Genomic DNA, 15,441 nt, shown 5'->3' on the forward strand with positions numbered 1-15,441 from the left:
ATTGTGAAAGGATTATATATATAAAAAGGTTTCTCTAAAATAAAAAGTGATGGACAATGAAAGATTGAGGGTTTTAAGATGCAAATGGATTGAGGGCAAATGACAAATGCACTACATAAAATTGTAAATTTTTTTATAATTTTTTTGTAATCTTATATAATTTTTTGTTTTTTTAAATAATATTTATAATTTTTTGCACTTTTTATATATTTTTATAATTTTTTAATAATTGCAATGTTTTTATAATCTTTTATGAAATTTTATAATTTTGCAATGATATTTAAGAATTTTTAAAAGGAAAATACCAATTTTCGCAAGGTGAAACAATACTAATGTGGCAAGTAATGGAAATAAGTAAAAATAAAAATACAATCAAAATACTTAATTGATAGAAATTTTAACCTTAAAAGATATGTTTTTTTTTTTAGAAAAATCAAAGAGGTGGACTGCCTTGTTACTTTTCAAGGATCAAAAACAGTAGTAGGAAGTTAAAGGGATCATTTTCAAGTTTCACAAAGATGATGCAAAGTGCACACTCTCGGTGATTTTACCTTACGATCCAATGAGTTTTTAACCTGCTAAGTCCCCTAATTCAAAGGTCCCAGTGATGAAGTTTCTCATCAAATTACTAACCCTCATCATATTCATATAAAAAGCAATCAATCATACACCGGTGAAGATGGTAAAAACTGGATAGGGCAATAATTCATAGGCATTGAGACCTATACAGTCTACATACATACATGCATACATAAATACAAATATACATTTGACATTTTGAAGGCAACTATGGTATGCCAAATTATTTATCAATTCTAAGATTATTACAAAGATGTCCAAGTTCTGGCCTTGCATCCATCCAAGATGTGAATTTTGTCTCTGTTGGAGACTTGCAATATAGGTATGACCGGAATGTTACGAGGAAAAAGTAACGCCTGCAATAAAGATAGCAAATATTAATTGGCAAACCACTTGATGAAGGCAGTAAAATCCTATTGCTTAGATGCAACTATGCAAACACTAACCTTAAAGCTTTAATACCCATATCCATGAGGTATGCTCGGTGCTCATCATCATCATCCGGGACTACCTCAAGTTCCTTACTATAGTGAAGGATATCATCTCGTATATGCCCTGCACCAGCACACCTTCACAAGAATTGGAACTAACTCTCAGCACCATCAAAGAGGGAAATAATGTAGCAAAATGAAATTAAATAAAAATCAAACAAATAACAAGAGAGGCTTGTTAAACTGGATCCATCATTTTACCTCCAAGGACCATCTGAATCACTAACTTTATTTATGCATACTGCCGGTATTGTTGTAATATGGTGAGAAGAAAAACTTCATTTCAATTTATATTAAAGCTAAATAAAGCGGGAAAAGATATGAGGCAGACCTTTCAATAATGATATCAACATCTGCTTTGCTTTTGGGACCATGCATGAGAACTCTAGTAAGGCTTAGTATGTCACGGTAATCACCCATCCTTCGCGCTTCTTCTTCAGAAGTCCAGGATGGCAAGCTTTCTTCAGGTGTAGAATATGGATCTCCATTAACCATTGTTTGTGTGACGGTGGATGTCCCAAAGTTCACCTCGGCATCAAGTCTGCAGCAGATAATTGCCATTGTGTATGCAACCCCTCCAAATCCGGTGTGCGATACGTAAAGGTAACATGCTGAGGACCTGTACAAGACATTATTGCAGCTTCTCAACAATGATTAAATTCAAAGGAACCACTCAAGCAATAGCAATCAAGAAAATAATCCTACTTTTTTAAGTGCTTGGTTTCATAATGACTAAAGTTGTCCTGATGTAAACAAATCTAGTCTTGACAAAAAAAAAACTGGATGTTGTTGGCTATTTAAAACTACATTGGTGAATATTGTAAAAAAAACTACAATGGTGAAGCCACTGTAAGAATAACTGCAGAAAATGAAAGAAGCACTAGCTAGATAAACTGATACTTACTCATCTCGACAGTTCTGGATTTCATCCACGTCAGAAGCTAAAGCCTCTCTCTCTCTAGTTAAAGGTATCCTTCTATATGCTATATTATAACCCTCATCTTTTAGAGCAGCATAAACTTCAGCAGGTGTCTTCACATCATCAGGAAAGATGTTTTCCCAGTACCCTACAACACTGGACTGATTTGAAGATGGGCAATATTCTTCACGATGTAAAAGCATTCGGCCACCAGACTGTCTAACCTCAGACAATATATCTTCCTTTAGTCGTGCCTCCATGTTTTCCACCTGCATAATGATCACAATGCAAGGAATTGGCGTAAGTAATTGGTGTTAAATAATTTACAATAAACAGTAAACATCATTCATGATGACATACCACAGGGCCAGTAATTCCAACATGCTTTAGGGTATCAACAGGCTTATTTAACTCCCTCAGTACAAATGGTGTGCCATGAATGTAAACAACCGCCTCCTCCCTCAGATCAGTTATTACCACTTTCTGACCAGCAACTCTTGCATTGGACTTGGCACCAAGATATGCTAGCATCTCTTTAGCACCAATAATTGTTGGAGTTGCCATGCTATAAACAGGGTATCCATTGACCTGTACAAATAGGTTCAAAGGGATAGAACATAAGGACTTTGCAAATGTTTAATAAATTTTATTATCTTATATAACTTAGAACCAAGAACATGCATGTTTGTTGTGTACATCACTAACACCTAGAAATCTAATATACCCAATGCTATAATGACCTAAACAATTAGACAGCCTAAGGCATACCAGTCTCAAGAAAGTCTCTTTCTTTTGAGCATACCTTAAAAACATGAGGTGCACCATGAATTTGGATGCGGCTGGAAGTTATCTGACCAGGAAAGAAGTACATTTTAAGTATAGAACCTTTTCCTAAAACAGAACCGTTACGTGCCTTCACAATGGCCTCCATCACAGCATCACCATGTTGGGATTCATGTGGCGCTCTCAACTCCTCCTGCATGCAGAAAACCAAAATCAGTTATACAGGCATAATCAATGATATTAAACAATGAATTCATTAAGCCTTTGACTTGATTCTAGACAGTGAAGAAGATTTACAGGGACATTAAAAAATCGCCCAGGCCTTAATCTAATACTCCATTTCATTGCCTGGACCTCTGGTCTTTGATGCAACCAACTCTTAAATGTCATCATGCATTCTCCTTGTCCACAAAACCCATCAAATGCTTCACTTCCAAGATATGCAGAAAAAGCAATTAAACGGAAGTACCGCTCCAAGTACTCAGCTCCACGGTTCAGTGCTACTCTCCTCACCCTTAGTTCAACATGCTGTTGGTTGAATACCTTCCGGTACTGTAGAACTGCTTGTCGTATGTTCTGGAGTGCTGAACATCTATCAATAATTGCATCTAAGGCCTCACGGCACTCCACCCCATTATCGAATAATCTTGTTATCTTCCACAGCAATAGGATATCATCTATGCCAAATGCATAGCCTTGCTCATTTCTAGTTCTTACTTCAACAGTGCTAGAGGTCAATCTAGTGGCATTACTTTCACTTTCTTCACCACTTGAAGAGCTTCCATCTGGCTGTTCATGCTTCACCTCATCAAGCAGGACTTTAATCGGTCTCCCGTAACTAATACGAAGCTTAACAAGGCAAGCTATTACAGCACCAGTAGTTGTCCTCCCTCTTCCCATCTACAAAAGGAGAGGGAACAATCACATTTAGGAAAGCAGGGCAAAGAAGCAAACAGAAAAACTTAATAAGCACCTGCAAATCCATTCAAACAATGAAATACCTGGCAATTGAATATAAAAGCAGTATCCTTTGAAGCAGAAGCAATGTTTGCAGCTAGAGTATCAAAGTCAGAACTTTTGGGAGCTTTGCCATCAGTAATGGGCACACGTGCATACTTAATGGGAAAACCATCATCCTCTAAGCATTTAAAAACCTCTAGTGGAGTTTGTAAAGAATCAGAGTTGACATGTTCCCAAGCATCAAATATTTGCCCATCATCTGTCTCATGAATAACCATTATAGCACCATCATAGCGTTCAGCTTCTCGAAGGATATCTTCCTTCAATCGAGCTTCCATTCTCTCCACTCTCTCACGATCAATTCCCTGAAAGCAGATCAATTAAGACTCCAGTTAGAAGTGGCCCTTTTCTTCCAAAGTACTTGGGGCAGGGGGGATTCAAAAACAATCTGCACAGAACAAAGAAAGAGGTACTCTTTTGGAGAAAACCATGTTTGCTTTAGGTATAAGTACCATTATTCAAATCAATTTCTGACGATCAAATGATTATATTCCTCGCAAACTTTCAGTTTTGTCCATTCTAGGAGCATGGTCCAGTTTAATTCCTTAATGGCATGTTCCAGATGCCCACTAGGAAGTAATAGGAAGGTCCATATGATTTTACCACCTTTTGGATTAAAAAGCATACATCTCTGCTATCTCATGATGACACATAAATGCAATAAGTTAGTGCCTGCACCAGTGTCCTTTCTACTTCATATGTGCCTAACCCCAAAGCTCCTCCACATAGATCTAACAAAATTTGATCACATATAGCAAGAATAAACAATTTTCCATGTATTCCAAGTTGTTTTTGTAGTTAAACATAATTTACCGAGTATTCCAACATGTTCTTATAGGGTCTTTCGATCTCACGGAGAACAAATGGCTTTCCATTAATGTAGATGACAGGTTCTTCCCGCATATTGTGCCAAAAAACTGGACGACCACCTTTGGAGCTGCCAATTCTTCGAATGACAGATCGAATTCCATCAATTGTTGGATTTGCAACGCCATAAACTGGAAACGCAGGAACTTCTCTGAAATTAGGAGCACCCTCTACTCTCTCAGGTAAGCTTACATTTTGACAACCAGGACAATGGTCACTTTTTAGAACAGTCTGGCTCCCAAGAACCTCACCACTTCTGAGAGCAGCAACTAAACCCACTTCAAGAGGGTGACCATCAGCAGATTCAACAATCTTTTTCAAAGACGGCTTCAAACTTGCATATCCAAGAGCACGCATTGGATCCCTTCGCAACAGCCTGAAACAATACGTTGTCGATTAATGAATGCACCAATGACAAAACCATACTTGGGATAGTTTTCTTTTAAATTTGAATTGAAAACAAATTTAGTATTACATTGAGGATGCGAAAATCACTTTTAACAATGCTGGTCAAGTTTAGTATTTTAGTATTCAACCAACAACATTTTCTTAAGCATATTCAGTTGCTACAAATGCATTTTACCCTTCTTGGTTCCTTTCTTTACTAAAACAGTTCCTGGAAGAATGAAGAAAGAAGGAAAAAAAAAGGCGGGGGGGGGGGGGGGGGGGGGATCTGGAAGAAGCAACTTGTTGCTGGTTAATCCGCATGAATTCAGCATCAAATTGCTGAATTAGAATCAGTCTTGCAGTTTAACCAACAAAGCAACTTATTCTACAGGCAGTAGTTAAAATAGCTCCAACTGAAAGTTTAGAAGGCAATGGCATGAAGTATCAGAGCAACTACACAATATTCATAATGCTTTATCACATTATCATAACTGGAAATAAAATGGTAAGAATTGATGATAAAAACAAGGCAAATTTTATTTGTCCAGGCAGCTCAGCTTCTGCAGATGCATTGCTATTAATCAATTCTCAATCATGACTCTGAAAATGTCTGCTCAATATAGACGGCTTAGCATAAGTCCAGAAATTAAAACAGGAAACTTCTTTTAAGATTTTCATTTATAGCATTACCTGCGAATAATGCTATATAGCTCTGGCCTTGCCTTCATCCAGTCAGCAAAACTGGTATGATTAGAGGAACTAGAATGGAGAGCTGCTCTCTCTGAATGAATGTATACAGCAAAGCATATAAGAAAGTAATATCTCTCCAAGTACTCCATAAAAAATGAAAGTGATGCTTCCCTCTTCATCTCATCCGGCTGACGAAGTATACTATTACGATAAGTGGCAATCGCTTCTCTTAAGTTCTGTACTTGCATTTAAAGCAACACATCTGTGAGTCGTATTGACCTATGATCAAACTTAATAAGCTTTGCAGATAAAGACAAAAAAATCTTGTATCAAGGAAGGAAGGAATTGTTTGTTTGATATAAGCTATATCTCAAACAAAGACTTCCATTAATTTTAGAGCAGTAACTTGGAAGCTAAACCTGAATGAAATGGGATACTTCGAAAGCCATACCTGCATTGAAGCACATTTGTCAATGACCTTGTCCACTTGTCTTTTCCCTTCGACACCACCCTAAAGGAATGTCACTATTTATAAGAAAAAAGACCCAATAGAATGTTAAAGAATCAACCAAGAGCATGTAGTAGTATTAAATACCTCTAGGACCCGAATCAGGCTTCTTATGACTGTATATTCTCCTCTCCGAATTGCTTCCTTGGAATTGGGCAGATTGTCAGTGACATTAGAACCAGACTCAGAAACTCGCCCTATTGAATTGGTTCTTGGAATGCCTAAGTTATTAGATATAAGAACATTAAAAAAATCAGAATAACCTACATTACAAACATGAAGTACATACAAGTCAAATAATCTTCCAAGGCCGTTCATAAAGCAGTTTGATGAATATAACAAATAACAAAGTTGATGCACAACTAGTAATGATTTAATCAGAAGATCCTAGTACCTCTGTTTCAATCTGGAGAATTATCTTGCAAGGTTTTATTTTTATTTTTTTGATCAAAAGGACTCTGTGTCCCACTATTGCAGCTTCATCTAGACTATTTAATTGAGGACAAAACAAAGCTCCATGCCAGTCCATTTGATAGAGAACAAGATAGCTTCATAGCTCATAAAGGTTTTCTTTTTTCAGGTTCCAGTCAACAATACCAGATTAGTCAATCACATACTCCTCTTTCTCTATGCTACTCTGGTTCTCTATGGCTCCTAAGCTCAATTAGCCTCACCTTTAACTCTTAACAAAAGTGAATCTCAAAGAAGAAAACAAAAGATTTTAAATAAATAAAAAAACTTAATACAACAAAAACTGAATCAGATAGCTCCCTTGTAAATCCCTCTTGAAAGCTTTTCTGCCTCTGTACACATTCAAGGACAATTTACACACTGGTTAGATTTTATTGACCAATGCAAAGGGAGAAAAGTTGAGGAATCCCCTTCTTTTTTCCAACATCTAATCTATTTCAGTCACAAATGTTACAAGGATTTGGCCGAGTTAAATCAGTGAAGTATGTCTTAGTATATTTCTTATGAAGTCGGCATAGGCATAATAAAACCAGTGCAAACAAAACATATGCAATGAGAAACTTCCAAGTACAAAAATCTGAATATAGCAATACAGCAATGTAAAGATATTTATGTTGATAACAGGGATGACATAAATAGTAGAAAATGTGTGGCATGTTCGTACTAAAATTGCATAAAAAAAAGGAGACACCACTACCAGAAGCCCCAATTCTATTGAGATAAACCAATGTTGCAATCACCATGCCAGTAGTAGTTCTTCCTCGTCCCATTTGACAATTAAAAATAACCTCTGTCCTTATATCAGCTTGAGAAAGTTTATTAACCTGGAAACAGAAAGGAAAGCTCAGATGTTAATGCTTATATATTCAATGATAACAAAACCACAAGATTTTCTTCATATCCAAGTATCCTTATGAGCAAAATTAAATATAACCATCATTTTGAAGTCACAATTTTCACGAATTTTGCCAAACAGAAAAATATCGCCATGGTCATATCCAAGGCTTCCATATAAAAAATACCCAAACACCAAATACAGTCACTTCTATGATGATCTTTAGTTAAAAATCTAAAACCAAAATTTGAGTTACCGTATTCCTGATATCATGTAAAACATGAAAGTATATAAGCTTCTCCCTACTATCCTACTTCTTTCTTAAAAGGAGAAGCATCTAATAAATTCATCAAGAACTAGAAATTTATTAGCTATTTGAATTGTTTTGCAGCATTCAATTTGTTTTTATTTAAGTCACTGAGCTAAACAGAGAGTGAGGAATAGTATGCTCTGATTTTCAATGAGACAACCCAAGTGCAAAACTCAGAAAATTTAATCTCTCAAAAGCCCTCCACCATTGAATTAAAGATAAGCTGCAGTTATACTGTATTACTGGGCCGAAATAAGACAAAACTTCACAGTTAGAAAATAAACTGATCAGAAGAGTTGTCCATATTACCCCAAGTTTTTATATAAATAAAAGTTGAGGTGATGACATTTGGGTGTCCATGTATTAGCGGAAATTTAGTAGGATGTATGTAACAAAGTAAATGAACCCCAAAAGCAAACAAAAGTTCAATTTACTCAAATCAGCAAGCAGAAGGAGGTCAACAACATGGAACTCACCAGAATATCAAAATCCATCTCCTTCGGTGATTTTTCATCTGTTATAGGCACACGCTCATAGTCAACCAGGTACCCTTTGAGTTGCAATTCTTCATACACCTATACCGGTAAAATCCCAAAAAAAAATGAGTTTTGACATGATGTTTCAATTTTTTGGCAGATCAGTCATATTTTCTTATTTCCAAAGCTTATACCTCTAGTGGTGTCTTCACAGAATCACAGGACACTCGTTCCCACAGGTCCACCATCTGACCATCCGGCAGTTCATCGGTGACAAGGATCTTATTTCCATATCTGCCATGTCAGGTTTCCAAATAAAATTTGCTATCATGGAGGGAAGGCGAACTATTGATAAACACAGGAAAGGGACATCTACAAATTAGAATAAATAAATTACGCAACCAAAGGAAATACCTTGCAGCTTCCATCAGAATATCTTCCTTTAATCGAGCTTCCATTTGCTCAACCCTATCCCTGTTAATTCCCTGTTCAGTATAAAGGCTATGATCAAGCTAACAATAAAGATGGATGGTACATGTCAGCAGGCCTTTAGCATGCACATGCACAACGTAAAATATGTGTATTTTCACTCTCCTTAATAATTTGGGCATCATATGCTCACATGAAACTGGTATACTAGAAAACACAAGCTCTCAAGGCACGCATGGCAGAAATGAAGCAGATTACTAACCAGCTAAAACTCAATGCCTAACTAGAAATTATATTTGCAACATCTGCTCAACCCTCCCAAAAGTTGAATACATTTGATACCACACTTACACTAAGTTACCAAGTAAGAACGTTACATCATAGTTTCCAGAATGCAGTAGATCATGATATTAAAAATAAAAAAGGGTGATAAAACCAGAAATCAGATGTCAAAAATAGATGAATAGATCAAAATTTTCTTTAAGCTTACATACCGTATATTCAAGGTTCGAGAACGGCATTTCCACATCACGCAGAACAAAAGGACGTCCGTTAATATATACAACCTATTTACGCATAATATATATAAATTAGAACAAAAGGCACATTGTCAATTTGCAAACTCTTTGAAAAAATATAGAGTTTATGTAAAACAACATGCACACCAAAATCAAGAAGGTCTACATTTAAGTATTATACTTCTATTTTATCATCATCATATCAAGTAACAAGATAAGTTCTCTACAGTCAAAAGTAATTTCTTCTTCGTTGGAGGATGGGTGCTTGGAGAGGGAACTTATAGTTTCAAGTTAATTCATTAAAGTTAATATACATATCCTTTGTTTTTTTTACTGAACGAAGGCAATTGACTTGAGATAACAGTAACAATGACAAGCAACCTTTGCAATCTACTTGTTGACCTAGTATCTATGACTATGATAATTGGTGTCAAGAGAATGCAGCAGAGAATAATTGTTTGTTACATTAAGCAGGTTCAGCCAGGTACAATTCAGTCATGGCTGTTTGCATTTCTTTTCTTTCTTTCTTTCTTTCTTTTTTTAAATTTTCCAGGTATTGATTTTTTGTTCTAGGATTTCAAAATTTTCTATGTAAGTGACTTTGTATTATGCTTTCATATTATCTTATCTTCAAAATCATGACTAGTCCTGAAACCCAATCAAATTTCAGCTTTTTTTTTCTTTATAAACCATGTTTTTACTTTTAGTAGTCAATTAAAGTATCCCAAATGTCAACTGAACATATAGCAGTCAGTCTATGCACTTATCAACAGAAATCAATTGGTAAGATATTGCTTTACCGGTTCCTCCCGTAGACTAATCCAAAGAACACGTGCTTGCTTCCCATCTTTTTGGGCTCCAATATGTTTAAGAACATTTTGAATTCCAACAATTGTTGGAATAGCAACACCATGAACACGCAATGAATCCGCCTGTTAACAGCAGACCAAGAAAATGCAAATGAAAAAGGTTCAAAAATATGAAATTTAACAAAATAAACGATGCCATAGAATAATAAGTGATCAATTCAAAGTGGTATTCCAATATGCAAGCACGGCAGCCTCTGCATAAGTTAAGATGAAATTAATGGCATGGCAAACCATTAAGTTTAATAGTTCTTAAATCACCTACTATATTACCACCCAATTTTTGTAAGTATAAGCAATATCCAACATGAGACAACGGATCATCAAAGTGTTAACTGAAAGAAAGCAAGAAGCATAAATTGAGTGACAGATTTCATAATTACTTCTCGAGAGCCAATATGAGGTCAAACGAAGTTCATAATTAATTCTCCATAGTATCTTGTTTTAAGCAATAAGTAGATATCATCAAATCTTGTAATCCAAAGATAAATACTAGAGCTAAAATGCAGCAAAACAAATCTCTATAAAGGGAAAGAACCTGACGGTAATTGGGAGCACCATCGATCTGGGGAGACAAGCGCTTGTTTTGGCATCCAGGGAAATGGTCACTCTTGAGAATGGTCTTTTTACCCAACACTGATCCCCCTCTCAGCTTCATAACTTGCTCTAGCTCCTTTGGGATCGACATCTTCTCTTTCACAACACTTCAATCCCTTCCTTCTAAGGAACTCAGTACCAGAAAATTGATGGAAAAGAAAAACAGCTTTTTACTTGCCAAGACAATGCAAAGACAAAGGCTGAAGAGAGAAAAATAAACACTTCAATCCCTCCCAAGATTCCAACTATACCCTTTTAAGAAACCCAATGCCAGAAGAAAAGGTTCCCACTCGAGACAATGCTAAGGAAAAGGGGTGAAGAGATATTGGAAGTGGAATAAACCAAATTCACCTTCAACCCTTTACAGATTGGAAATGAACCCTTTTTTTCTAGATATATTTATAAAGAACCAATGACCTCAAAAGAAAAAGTATGTAGCTTGTATAGCTTGAAACAATGGCAAATGAAAGTAAAGGTTAGTAGCTGAAGATTTATTGGTGCATGTGTCCACTTCAAACCACCCAACAAAAAACAGAACAGAGGGAACGCAGAAGGGAGCTTTTTATGCTACTTTTTTTTTTCTTCTCTTCCAAACACAGTAGCAACGTGAAAGACGTGTGTTCAGAGAATTATCAATTATATTTCATTTCACTGACTTGGGATAACGTAAATTTGTTGTTAATGACCGTGAAAAAAAAGGTATAATATAATTTTTGGCCCTTAAACTTAATGAGTAGGTCCATATTACCCCTAAATTTCATAATTAGTTCCATTTTGATTCAATTTAAAAAATATAAAAATTTCATGATGTCGTACTCTGACTTTGAAAAATAAAAACTTTTAGATAATGGTATGGTACAATTTTAGAGTGACAGTGTTCTAATAATCGAATCAATAGTTGTACAAATTAAACCACTAATTCTCGATTCAACCAGTCTGATCGGTTCAACCATTGGATCAACAATAATTAAATAAATAATTAAAAATTTATAAAAATCTAAAAAATTTAAAATCGATTTTATACATACTTTTAGATTTTTATGAATTTTTAATTATTTATTTATTTTTTATCTGACGATTAAACTAATCGAACTGTTGGTAATCTAATCTATTCAATCGTGGATTCAATTATTAAAATAGTACTACATCATCATCTAAAAGTTTTTATTTTTCAAACTCCGAGTACTACATTATTAAACTTTTAAAATTTTCAAGGTTCAAGGGTTAAAATAAATCTGATTGTCAAGTTACCAATATGAATATACATACTAAATTAAGGAGCTTAAATGAATAATAGCTTTTAAATTTAAGGATGAATGAGAATAAGAAAAGAATTAAGCCAAATCCAAAAGTTACATTATCCCAGGTTTATTTCATTGCTAAAAACGAATTTGAGATTGAGGAAGGTAGAGAGTGGGGCGTGTTGTTGGGATATTCTTTTTTTTTTGTTCTTTCACCCGCTGGCTCTCCCTCGAAATTCCCAACAAGTCAACAACCCATTAGCCATTGCCACCTAATATTTTCTATTCGTTTGGATAACTTGGAAAATGCAAAGGTAGAAGAAAGACAGCCCCTTGTTTATATATTTTTTTTCTTGGCTCACTTCGTGTTTCCAGAGGGAGAAAAAGAATCAGCCACCCATAGAGTTTTCCATTTTTTTAATTGAATTGGTGAAAGGTAAATGGGAATGCTGCCAATGTTGGCATGGCATTGGCAGAATCAGGATAAGAACCTGGGTTGAGAGAATATGCCTTTTTTCCCCTCTGTCCCGTTTTTAGATCCAGCTGATTAATGTGATTCAGTACATTTTGTTTGTTTCCAACATTATTTTCCTTGTTTGCTTTCGTTATGATGGAATCACGGTGAAAGTGCTCTTAACTTGAAATTATTGAAGGTTTTTAAAGTCGTCATAACTATGAGTTCATACAGAATCACACGTTTTCAAGCATATCATAAATGTGAACACCTTTAGTATCAGGACAACCCCCAAAAAAAATTCAGTTCAAATGAAATTTTAATTGCATAGGTCACATCAAATTCTGAGTTAGAAAATGAAAATGATTAAATGAAGTAATGGCATCATAGAGATTTTGATAGAGTTTTTTAAAGATAACATTATTATTGTTTAAAAAATAAAGCCATGCTCTGCACATTGGATCATTGCTTGCAAGCAAGAAGAAAGCAATGGCATATGTTTATTGACATCTTTCCAAATAATGAAAATGGTTGGGTTTCTTAATTTTGTTTATTTAAAGATAGGTTAGATGATGAGGACGTGTTTGATGGGGTTTAGATGCTTAAATTAGTATGAATATTATAACTTTATATGTTTTCTTTGATCTCATGCAATCATGTATTTATGGATACCTATGGAGTTTGACGTTAAAAAATAGTGTTTCTTCTATACAAAAACTGATGGACAACTACACCTTTTATATATATATATAGTACAATAAGAAAGGGAATAAGAGGAGGTAAGGAGAAATATGCGGTGGTGTTAAGAACATCGATTCATTTAGAGAGGTAAAAAATTGGAAATAGACAAGATGATAAGTTGATTGTTGGAGGAGGAGAAGATTGTTTAGAGTAAGTCTAAGACTCAAAAGGTTGATCATTTTTTTATCGTTGGGAGAGTATTTATATATAGGAGAAGTCTCTCTTATCTTATGGTGCGATGTGGCAAGTCGTTACAATAGATAATAGTCGTATTGACATGGTGTACATGAGGTGCATATGTAATAGTCTTAGACAGTATGAAGTTGTTATTTTCTGATAAGTTTGTTTATTGTTAAAGACGTGTTCAAGATTACTCTAAAAAAAATAGACCGTCGAAATAATCTAATCATGGGGTAAAAGAGTTTATTTATTCCAATGATTTACTGTACTAAGACACTCAATGAGAGATAACAAAAAAACCATGAATATTTTAATTGAAATCTATTTTTATATCTTTATGGATGGAAGAAGAGTGTTGCGTTTCTAAAAGTGTAAGCTAATGGTTTTGAAAAGCGGTTCAAGTCTTACTTTATTTCCATTGAAAGTAAATAAAAGCAGTTCAAACTTCAAAGTTGTAGTGCTCAGTGAATATGACCCATGTTGAAAGGCAAAAAAAAAAAAAAAAGAGTCGTTTAATAATGGCATGCTGAGAGTTTTTGAGATGTTAGGTGGGTTGGGTTCTTCTTCCTCCTTTTTCTTTGAGTTCATGCCTTTTCGGAGCACAAGCATTTGAATATTGATAAGTAATAAGTGTTCATATTTTGTTTTACCACCAATTATCCAAATCAAATTTGATTGTTTTCAGCGACAAAATCCACTTTTTTTGACTCACCAGAGTCGACAACAACACATCAGAATCCAACTATACTTGTAATCCAAGGAAGAAGAAGAAATACTAACCTGGTGAACGTGTCATTTGGGGAGGAGAGTAATAATAAAACAGGAAATTAATGTTAGGAGAAATCAATGGATTTTGTACCACTGGCAATAATTAAAGAGTAGGATTAATCTTTTTTATTTGCACTTCAAATATTAGGGTTGAAATTTTATTTATTGTTAATTTATAATATATACTTAAAAATTTTGTATTTTCTTTCTCCACCCTACTTTTTTATCAATATATAATAAAATTAAAATTTTGCCTACAAAAATACCAAGCTTTTATCAATTTCTTTTTTTTAATTAAATTTTCTTCATTTGACATTTCTTTTATTTCCTACAACCATTATTCGGTGAAATGATAGATTAGGACAATATTGTATTGTAAACAACATCTGGTTTAAATATTATGAATAAATAAAATAATTAAAAGAGTTTGTTTTTGTTTAAAAATTTAACTCAATTCGACTATAAATTTAATTAAATTTTAATATTAATTATAAAATATTCAAAGTCTTATTAAATATTACCCATAAATCCCTCTTTCTCTCAAGCTCTTAATATTTAAATTCATCGTTACAATAATGAGAAAATCAATTAAACTAAAAAAATGTAAAAAAAAAAAAGGATGTCAAAATGGGACCTCAATTCTTTGCAACCACTTTCGTGGTTTTGGGTCGCCCTATTATTATATTTTGGGGAATTATCATTAATTTGTGTGATTATCCGTTGAGGATGTCACACCTTTCTTATCACATATCTTAAACATTAATTTTGTGTGATTGACCGGTCTATAACATAAGGTCAAACTCTAGGCCCAGCCACACCATACAAGTTGTCGCCTAAAACATGGCAACTCCCATTCACTTGAATATAATAGTTTTAACACGAAATTTACGTAAAAATTTTACACAATCCAAAATAATATGTTCATTTCATGATAAAAATAAAATGTATATTCCACGACGGAAGAAATAAAAATTAGGAAACTGATCAAGTGATGTGGTATGTGTATGTCATTGGTTTTCTCCAACTCAAATACATCAAACCATAAAAATGTAGAAAGACAGCTTTCAGTATAATGTTAATAAGCAATTGAGGAGCAATCAAATGAATTTTGGTCGAAGAAAGGTTACAAATTTAACATCAACTAACATTTATTTTCGCTAATGGTTGGTTTTGTGTTTTATATAATAAATGTTAGTTTACTTATATATATTTAATATTTATATAGATTCGATATTTAACTTGAATAAAAAAACTAATCCTTACCATTTATCTAAACTTATTTTTCAGATTTGGCATCTCTTTTCAAGTCCT

General features: G+C 34.2%; 1 protein-coding gene across 2 annotated transcripts; it reads right to left on the bottom strand.

Moving 5' to 3' along the window:
- Window positions 1-680: 680 nt before the first annotated feature.
- Window positions 681-11,356, bottom strand: LOC107910514 (paladin). 2 transcript variants are annotated; one of them, XM_016838372.2, is made up of 19 exons: window positions 10,688-11,356; window positions 10,084-10,215; window positions 9,260-9,331; window positions 8,751-8,821; window positions 8,531-8,630; window positions 8,337-8,435; window positions 7,413-7,539; window positions 6,332-6,465; window positions 6,188-6,247; window positions 5,737-5,972; window positions 4,606-5,035; window positions 3,774-4,097; window positions 3,070-3,672; window positions 2,792-2,965; window positions 2,350-2,577; window positions 1,975-2,258; window positions 1,402-1,689; window positions 1,026-1,148; window positions 681-935 (listed from the first exon to the last, which is right to left on the bottom strand). In XM_016838372.2, the coding sequence occupies exons 1-19, from the start codon at window positions 10,835-10,837 to the stop codon at window positions 803-805; spliced, it is 3,768 nt and encodes a 1,255-aa protein (XP_016693861.1). In that variant the 5' UTR covers window positions 10,838-11,356; the 3' UTR covers window positions 681-802. The 2 variants fall into 2 exon arrangements, with proteins under 2 accessions (XP_016693861.1, XP_040954172.1); XM_041098238.1 differs by having other exon boundaries at window positions 10,693-11,344.
- Between the last annotated feature and the right edge of the window lie 4,085 nt (window positions 11,357-15,441).

This window comes from Gossypium hirsutum, chromosome D08 (assembly GCF_007990345.1).
Source record: "Gossypium hirsutum isolate 1008001.06 chromosome D08, Gossypium_hirsutum_v2.1, whole genome shotgun sequence".
Taxonomy (NCBI): Eukaryota; Viridiplantae; Streptophyta; class Magnoliopsida; order Malvales; family Malvaceae; genus Gossypium; species Gossypium hirsutum.

Coding starts and splice junctions, on each gene's coding strand:
- LOC107910514 (XM_016838372.2), bottom strand. CDS start 10,837: ATGTCGATCCCAAAGGAGCTAGAGCAAGTTATGAAGCTGAGAGGGGGA. Junction 8,822..9,259: donor TCTCGAACCTTGAATATACG/GTATGTAAGCTT, acceptor TATACTGAACAG/GGAATTAACAGGGATAGGGT. Junction 4,098..4,605: donor AGAACATGTTGGAATACTCG/GTAAATTATGTT, acceptor ATCTGCTTTCAG/GGAATTGATCGTGAGAGAGT.